General features: G+C 35.3%; 1 protein-coding gene across 2 annotated transcripts; it reads right to left on the bottom strand.

Moving 5' to 3' along the window:
- Positions 1-2,166: 2,166 nt before the first annotated feature.
- LOC142619569 (putative L-ascorbate peroxidase 6, chloroplastic/mitochondrial) lies at positions 2,167-8,978 on the bottom strand. Of its 2 annotated transcripts, none has more exons than XM_075792713.1 (12): positions 8,753-8,978; positions 8,499-8,648; positions 5,845-5,965; positions 5,674-5,774; positions 5,497-5,584; positions 5,297-5,364; positions 5,121-5,207; positions 4,092-4,166; positions 3,912-3,989; positions 3,443-3,547; positions 2,719-2,793; positions 2,167-2,416 (listed from the first exon to the last, which is right to left on the bottom strand). In XM_075792713.1, the coding sequence occupies exons 1-12, from the start codon at positions 8,948-8,950 to the stop codon at positions 2,264-2,266; spliced, it is 1,299 nt and encodes a 432-aa protein (XP_075648828.1). In that variant the 5' UTR covers positions 8,951-8,978; the 3' UTR covers positions 2,167-2,263. The 2 variants fall into 2 exon arrangements, with proteins under 2 accessions (XP_075648828.1, XP_075648827.1); XM_075792712.1 differs by having other exon boundaries at positions 2,167-2,573; positions 8,753-8,977.
- Between the last annotated feature and the right edge of the window lie 274 nt (positions 8,979-9,252).

The raw sequence follows: 9,252 nt of genomic DNA, 5'->3' as shown, positions 1-9,252 counted from the left end.
GTTCTTTTCAAACATATGTACAAGACTAGTTGTGTGGCTCTATTTTGATGGGAAGTTTGGCCTTATTAGGCAAACATATATTCACAATGACTATTAGCTATAAAGCATCTACATATGTAAGGGGAAATTTTTTTTTCCATTTTACACCTTTAAAACTTTTTATTTTTATTTTTTTTACACACCTATTTTTACGAAACACCATATCAATTTGTTTATTATACACATTTATTCAAATAAAATATTCATTTTTTTACACGGTAAACAGTGTAAAATATTCAAATAAAATATTATACACATTTCTTTACATGGTGAGGTAGAGAGAGGAGAGAGGAGAGAGAAAAAAGAATAAAAAAAGTCATTTACACGATAAACAGTAAATGTGCATATATGCACGGTTACTGTTCATTTACATAGCTATAGTGTATATTTGCACATTTTTTACAAAGACTGATGTAGGTAATTTTTGGATTAAAATGTGTAAAATTAGTACTTTTTTCTATTTTAGAAGATTAGAGAAAGGCTGACGTGGTTGCTCAACGGTCAAAGAATACAGGGTCAGAGTCACTTAATATATAATGAAGAGAAGAAAGGGCTTGAAAGGTCAAAGGCGGGAATGGATAGCTCAACTCAGTGATAGATGACATCTGTGCACAGCTTGAAATTTCGTATTTTAAATGACTAATTCACGGCTAGACTTAGATTCCGTTCACACAGAAGGCCCATCCAGCCTTTCGGCTACGTAATGCGAAGTGCCATTCTTCTTTCTCTAGATTCCAATCACAAGTGAGGCGTGGAACCTAAACCCTAACTCATTCACAAATTCAATCACAAGTTAACCACAAGAGACTTTATCAATTAAATTTAATAGACAACACAAGTTCTCTAAAAAAATTGAAGTCTTGCAATGCTGTTCATAATTAACAACTTGAAAAAAAAAAAAAAAAAGGAAAAAACAATCATCCTCGGTTTATTGCTTCAAAACCTGTGCAACTTTCAAACTTTTTAACATCTGTTAATTGCTCTTTTAATAGTCAAGTAATAAAAGGAAGCCTTCCCTCCCTCCCCCAAAAATAAAAGGTGTAGAAGGAAACTAAAACAGTTAAAGCATGTTATTAAGTTTAGTGCCTTTTCTTGCTTGTGTTTAAATGAAATTTCAAAACCAAGCTAGGAGAGTCACCTAAGTCGAATGCCTCTATTGCTTTTGAGGGTGACGGTTTTTCTTTTAGGTGGACATCAGAGGTGGGGGAGGATTTATTCACATATTTCCATAACATCTGTGAGTTTATCATGAAGTAGATGTGGGTATGCTGATTGGTGGAGACTTGAGAGTGGAGAAACATTCACTTTTTGTGGGGCCAAAAACCCAGAAATATTCACTTTGACACTGTTTTTTCTTTTGGTGCTGAGACTCCCAGACCACAAACATCAATTGATTTCTGTCCAAAGCTTTAAGCTAGAGCCAAGTTGTTGGGGACAAATTCAAAACAGCTTTGTCATTCGTTCTTAGTCTCCAGAAAATGCAAAAAATAAGGGGAGAAAGAGGTGGTACAAAGAAAGTTTTTACGCCACTTTCTTTTTATTGTAATTTTTCCTTGGTGTCAAGTTATATAAAATAATTCCTAATTCCATATATCTCACGGTGATGACGTATTAATCTCAAACATTTCCATATGAATGAAGAAAGTGTAACACTAAACTTATACACATTAATCACTATCATCAGGTAGGATTTTAGAAGTCCCATGATGACAATAACTGTACCATCTAGTCAAAACACGGGTAGGGCATAAATGAGCTAAATCACTAGCAAGCTGATTGAGTTCAGCTTGACTTGTTGAACTCAGACACATTCAAGCTCTTTTGATAGACAAGCTTGCTTTTGAGCTTAGCTTGTAACTCATGAGCTCATTTAGTACATTCAACTAGTTTTACAAAAATATAAACATATTTGGGTAAATAACATCTTTTTAGTAAGCATATATACATGTAAATATATTCCTCCTTAAACCAGGCTTGTGTTCGAGCGCAGTTGTGCAAAGCTAAGCTCCAACATGGCATGTCAAAGAAAATAAGCCAAGTCAAGCTTAAACTTTGTTATTTCTCACAAACTCAGTTCAAGCTTGTCATGCAAATCCTAATTTGTTACCTTCATTAACATTTTATGACTTCTATAGATGCAATCCGATCCACTATTTACTCATTGGTGATAATTAAACCAAAGTGCAAACAAACAATGGAAGTTTCACGAAAAGGCTCAGAAAATCTAGTTCCCAAATAGTGATGACAAAATTGCTAAAACACCAATCACAATTATTATATTTAGGAAATAGTTAGTCGGTAGAGGCTTATCTGGGCTTCCACCAACTGCTTCATACTCTGCCCGAATCTTCTGCTTCATAGTCTCTGACAGTTCCTTCTGCAAGTACATAGGTAAGACTATTGAATTTTATTCCTTTCCTCTTCATTTAAGAGTTCCATGTTTTAGATGTGAGTTCACAGGATTTGAAAAAAGCTTCATCTTGTATTATTAAAAGACACACGGCACAAGAAAACAAGACACTTGTTTCTTAATCCTGCAGCAAACCATGAAAAGTAAAGATGATGAACAAATTGCAAACAAAATTAATTTTCTCTATTTCTTATGCAAAAAATTGTAAGGAATTTCTGACAACCATTGACTAAAAAAATATTAGGATGTAAGTTCATCAGGATTACAACCTTCCCAGATGAGTACTTGGCTGCCACAAACTTCTCTGGTGCAGGTTCTGATGGACCATCGTTTATCACAATACCCTGATATTCAAATTCAGGCAGTTATATAGAGTAGTTATCAACAAATTATAAAGAAATTTCTTATATTTAAGTAAATTAAAAAAGAAAGAAAAGATAACAGTTCAATATGTTTTTTGTGCATGTGTAAGTCAGTGGGTCTATAAAATATCTGTTCTTTGAGCCATGGATTTGGGATTGGGGATTGTAAGAAGTGGTTGGTTGATACAAAGCAAACTCAACAGAAATATTGCCCAGAGAACCACAAGGTTGAAGTTACTAAAAATTTGTGCGCATGTCTATGTAGTGAGTAATTTTTTTTTTTTTATTGGATCACACACCCCTCCACCTTGTTCTTACAACAGGGGAACACACTTGTTGGGCAGGATCCCGTTGGCTCTGTAGTGAGTAATCATTCAAGAACTAATTTAGTATTTGAAAATCTATAATATTTCACATTTATTATGTGTTATGAACATTAACCAGGGTTATGTTACATAGGCTTGATGGAACTTTGTCAATAATGCAGACCATTTCAAGATTTAGTATAAACATGTCATGCCAAGGCCAAAAATCAGCTCTTGCATCAGCATATGTCTGACCAACTAATGAAACTAGTTATGGTTAGCATCCTTGGCAAAGCAACAGACACAATCATCAAAGGATAACAAACCTCTGGAGGTTCAAATTTGGCTCCAAGGTTGCTGAGTTTGGCATGAGCTTCAGCATAATCCTTGAAAAATGCTTCTTGATCTTCAGCATATTTCTCAGCAAATACCTAAAAATCATGTAATGTATCTGTTAAATTACCGATTATCCCAAAAGTTTAAGCTATTAAGAAATGAAGAGTTTAATCACTTAATCATAATTCTAACACTCCCCCTCACTTGTAGACCTAAACTTCCCCCTAGTAAGTGAGGGTCCAACAAGTGGGAATTTAACATTTTAAATGGGAGGTAGAGTGAAGACAGGGATCGAACTCAGGATCTTTTGCTCTGATACCATGTTAAATTACCGATTGTCCCAAAAGCTTAAGCTATTAGGAAATGGTGAGTTTAATCACTTAACCATAATTCTGACAGTGTGAAAACAAAATTTCACGCTAGATAACTGTCTCACAGCCAAAACTCATTTTGTTTCACCTTGAATGATGGATCTTCAAAAATTACAGCATCAGTTGGCAAGACCAGTAAATCTTCATCTCTTCTTTCTTTGATATCCTGACAGGAACAATCACAATCAGTAAATGGGAATCCTCAATTCTCCACCCACTCCACTAGGAATTCATAATGTATGCATAGAGAGAGTTGCAATTTTCAAACCTTAAAGTATGAATTATCAAACTTCAACCATTTCACTGTCCAGGACTGTCCCCCAGGTGCTCCAGGCCCCTCTTTCTGTTATGGAAAAGATGCCAGTCATATCTAGCAGTTGGTTTTGCTGTTTTTCTTTTTCATCTTTTATTTTTATTTTTTTGATAAGTAAGAATGATATATATATATACACACACACACGAAAGGCTACTCTATGCATGAAAGCATAGAGCAAGTCCAAAAATTACAAAAAGAAGAAAAAAGACATCTTTTATTATTATCATAGCAGCAACTACTATTTAATCCTAGATTCTTGAGCTATCATTTGTGCAGAACAGAAGAAACACAGCAAAGCATTTATTTGTAAAATTAGAATCATTAGCTTATATAATACAAGGACATAGACATATAATACTGATAAAAGACTCATATGTTGCTGATAAAATGATGGTCTTCGACTCTTCGTCGTCTGGTAAAGATATCATGGTAGACAAGGATTTCAACATTAGCATGTTCTTTCTATACAATAATTTGAGTTTTAATGGGTAATTAGTCATGATATCCAATGCAAATATTTAATCTAAAAAAATTCCTCATACATGATGTCGAAGCATACAAGAATAAATGGCCTATCTATGAGAATGTATCTGGTCAGAATCAATTACTGGCTCTTGAACAACCTGGGTTAAAGGATGTTCCTGATCATTTGATAATGCACAAAATTAGCATATGCTTATTCTCATCATATAAGCATATGACTTGAAGCTATTTTCCACTGTCAATCATGGAATCAATCACTTTGCCGTAATTTATACTGGTTTATCATCTAACACAATCTGATGATAAGAGAAGAATACTTTAATAGCTCTGGTTAATGGCTATAGGTATTATTTTGAATTTTCTATGATTGCTATAGCAGATTTTATATGTGTGTTTATATTTAAACTCCACAAAGCCCTCATAAGTATGGCATGAAATGTGTAACGTAGTCACAATATGCTCTTCTGCACTCATGAACAGAAGATGATGATTCCATACCGTGTACTTTGTCTCTGGCTTGCCCCAACCACTGCGTTCCGGTCTGGACCTTCCCAGTGTGTGTGCACCAGATAATGCAACTATTTCCTGAGCATTAAACAGCTTCACAGTTAAACATCACAAGCATAGTGAGGTAATATTGAAAAAACAAGCATACAGCTTCATGAAAATTTTACCTTGTCATTTAATCCCATTCTGTAGAAAACATTACGTAGATGATCAGCAGGTGAAGGGGGGCCAGCATCTAGTCATCAGATGAATTTAAAATAAAATAAAATAAAGTAAATAAAACCATTAAGGCTTAAGCAAAGAAGATTTACAAGCTGTATCATTCTTTTTGCAAATTACAGATACCAGCATATTCTGAGCTCCTTACCAGGAAGCCTCCCTTCTTCTGGACACTGCTCAGGTCCTGTGACATCCACTCTTCCATACTTCATGGGGATTTTGGGGCCCCCAGCTTCCTGAAACTTCCAAGGAATTGGTCATAATAAATCTTTTTTAATTTGTAAATTCTATTCAGAAAAACTTCTAGAGTTGGAGTAAGGACAACCTCCACAGCAGTAGCACTTGCCAACTGAAACAAGTCTGCATAAGTCACACCAGAATACTTTTCTTTGATAGGCTGAAGAAGTTTCAATGCATTCACAAGACCTGAAAGGCCAGCTTGTAAGACAATATTATCATTAATCAAGCTAAATAAAAATCAATGTTCAATCATTACCAGCATTGGCTGCATGTTTCAGCTCAATTTCAAATCTTAAACTTCCATTAGCTCCACCACTTTGTGGCCACTCCTGAATGTTTTTGTTGTAAGTACCAGCATCATGCCATCCCAAGCGAACCTATTTTACATACACTAGGTTAGATGTAGGCAGGGGAAAAAAACCCTAATTGTTCCCAAGATCTGTCTATGTGGCACTCAAATAAATACCAATATCAATAAATAGAAATCTCCAAAGGTCATTACTAAAATAGTACTCCCTCCTTCCCATTGTGTTGGTCATGTTTAGAAAATCCAGCTTTTTAAGGGAATATCATTTAATAAGTTGTTTTTTAAATAAAAAGACACAAGTTTCCAAAACTACCCACATTAATTTAAACTTTCGTGAATCAAAGGTATTGAATTTTTAAATAAAGTAAATGGTAAGTTAGGAAAGTATCAATATAGTGTTTATTAGCATTTCAAAGATGACTATATTTTAGGACGCCAAAAATGGAATAGAGTATCAACAAAATGGGATAGAGGGAGTATTTCTTAATTGCATAGTTACCATCGAATATAAATGTGAATTGGCAAACGAAATCCATATTGAGTAAACATTTCATTTGACATGATGATCACCAAAATTGCATTTGTAAGTTGGTCATTTGAGTTTTTTGTCTTTAAAGTCTCACATCAATTTTTCCAAGGTTTCAAGCAAGGCTTATAAAAGGCTGATAAATTACATAAACTTTACCCAATTAATCTTTTTACATGCAACATACACACACAAACAAAAGAAGAAAATGTTTTTAAGAGTTTATCCTAATGTTGATTTTCCTTCTACTCTTGTGAGAAAAGGGTGAGGGTGAAGATGTGGGTTTAGAAACTACCATGTGAATTTAAGAAAAGGATAACAATAAAGTCATGGGTTCAAAACCCAGCAAGTGTGTGCACTTATCAAAAAAATAACCAGCAAGTGTGTGTAACTTACCAATTAAAAAGATAATAAAAATGTTCATGTTCCTTCTACAATCACTTATAACTTTCACCACATGTTTTGCATGTAGTACGAATAAACTTATAGTGTATATGTTAGCCCAGCAGTATGAGTATAACACAATACTTTTTGCAAATACAAAAGATCATACAATGTGAATGTTCATTTTCCAACTGCTAGAAACTTCAAGCCTCGAACTGAATTAAATTTTCTATCCTTTATATCAGTATAGAATATCTAATGAAAAATGCTAATGAGATCAATGACACTTCCTCCTCGTGCAAGAATGTGTGAAGGGTGAGGGTTCAAAACTCATTAGGTGCGTTCTTAACTTACCAACTAAGAGAGAGAGAGAGAGAGAGAGAGAGAGAGAAGAATGTCTGAATTTCCAAACATATTGAACTCCAACATCATTCCAACACTTGAATCCACCTATAGTGGTGTTGTTAAAAGCGCGCTTAAGCGCAGAGTGCACAGGCCTTGGATCTTTTTCCCTCTAAAGTGAGGCGCCCTCACAAAAGCGCACCTTAGGCGCACTTTTTTAGAGCTTTTTTTTTAAGCGCAAAGCACGTATTTTTGAGCTTTTTGTAAATTTTTTCTAAAAAATCCTGATTTATTTTTAGCCTTTAGATCTAAATATGTTTGATATAAGCCATTGAGTTAATATATAAAAACTAATAGTGTGGTGTACTACCATATACCTAATAAATGATAGCAATGAGTGGTTGACTGGAAGTGTAGAAGAAGATGAACTAGATGAATTTGTCGAAGATGATCTTGTGTTTGATGATGATATTTTGACATGGGGTAGTGTTGCTAGAGCTTCTGGAGTTGAAGAAGAAAGATTCAACTTGAGATCAAGCATGGGGCCACAGGGGCAAGCAATAGGTACAAGGTCTAGTTCACAACAGGCTCCTCATGATGGAGATGAAAATTATAAGGAAAATGATGAGGGCAACAAATCTTGTGATGACAATGATGATGGTCCCTTGCTTAATTAGGATAATGATTATGTAGATTAGGATTGCATTGCATAAATGTATTTATTTTGTTAGGCAAAGATATTTTGTTGTATTGACCATTAAATTTTTTTTTTTTGTAATGTACGCTTCACATCAATCAGGCGTGTGCTTGAGCTTTTAACAACACTTAGCTATAGTGAACTAATCACTAAGCTATATTTTTCCTAAAAAATTCATTTTCAAGATTAAAGCTAGTAACAAGAGAACACACCGTGGCCTAAATCCCTCACTAGTAACAATCACAACGTTATCCATATAGTTTGATGTCTATTTCAATTATGTCACAACAATGTAAACAATCCAATCAACATGTTAAGACTGTCAACGTCTCATTGCCTCTACAATATGTATGATTTTGTTCTTACTTTATCTAAAGTTCCATTTCACCCTTGTCATTTGAACCTAAGACAGCAAGCCAGCCACTAGGGCTTAGAATTTCATTTGGAGCAACTTTGGTTGCACTAATGATCCTACTACAAACACCAATTACTTTATTCCTAAACCATTGAATGTAGCATTTGATTACTGACAATTTCAAGTTCGCAACGGTTCTAACAAGCAATTTGCAGAAGTGAAAAGTTGATCCAAACGAGAAAATCCAAGTGAATAAAATCGCTTGCATAATAAGCTGAGTTCAAATTGATGGAAAATACCAGAATAGGATGGCAGAAACTGGAGTCGAGAAGCTTCTTGATATCTTCTCTAGCACTCTTCAACTGGTCAGGATCGGCCGCCGCCGCGCATTTCGGCGAAGCAGTTGAGCTCAGGCCTCTCTCCGACACGCGAACCATCGGCGATCGTTTCTAATAGTTTAATAAATAAATAAAAAACAAAACAAAGCTAATTTATCAGAGACAGCTAAACACAAAAACAAACAGAGCATAAGGGAGAGAAAGAGAGAGAGGACCTGGTTGAGAAAGAGGTTAGAGACGAGAGGAGAGGATCGGAGGCATTTGAGAGAGGAAGAGAAAGAGAGCCTAGCTCTAGAGGCGGCGGTAGCGGAGGGGAGAATACGAGAAGAGGCGGTGGTGCTGAAAGCAGCCATGGTTGTTGGAGCAGGAGTTGATTGTGATAGTGTGAGACTAAGTGACAGTCGCTCTGCCATTTGGAATGGAATGGAATGGGTTTGATTCCTCCTTTTATTCTCTCCTTTTGTTTCGGATTGGATTTGGATGGCCCAATATAAATATTTATTTATTTATTTATAAATGCCCATTTGTATGCCGTAAACACACGCTCGGACTGGGCTCGTTTGGAAATGGGATTGGGTTTTTCTACTTGTGTACTGCTATCCTCATTCACTCCACCCACCCATGACCCATCCATCTCAATAAACAAAGTAGCATTTTGGTTTTTTTATCATTCTTTCCATTATCACTGCTTTGTGACTTGTGAGTCTGGCATTTG

Source organism: Castanea sativa, chromosome 12 (assembly GCF_040712315.1).
Source record: "Castanea sativa cultivar Marrone di Chiusa Pesio chromosome 12, ASM4071231v1".
Taxonomy (NCBI): Eukaryota; Viridiplantae; Streptophyta; class Magnoliopsida; order Fagales; family Fagaceae; genus Castanea; species Castanea sativa.
This window is presented reverse-complemented; position numbering and strand designations above follow the sequence as displayed.

What these genes read in the sequence shown, in the direction of transcription:
- LOC142619569 (XM_075792713.1), bottom strand. Translation starts at nt 8,950, where the DNA reads ATGGCAGAGCGACTGTCACTTAGTCTCACACTATCACAATCAACTCCT. An exon ending in AGCCAGAGACAAAGTACACG is followed by an intron (nt 4,167 to 5,120) that starts GTATGGAATCAT and finishes TTTCCATAACAG; the next exon opens with AAAGAGGGGCCTGGAGCACC. An exon ending in CCAAGTACTCATCTGGGAAG is followed by an intron (nt 2,417 to 2,718) that starts GTTGTAATCCTG and finishes ATGTACTTGCAG; the next exon opens with AAGGAACTGTCAGAGACTAT.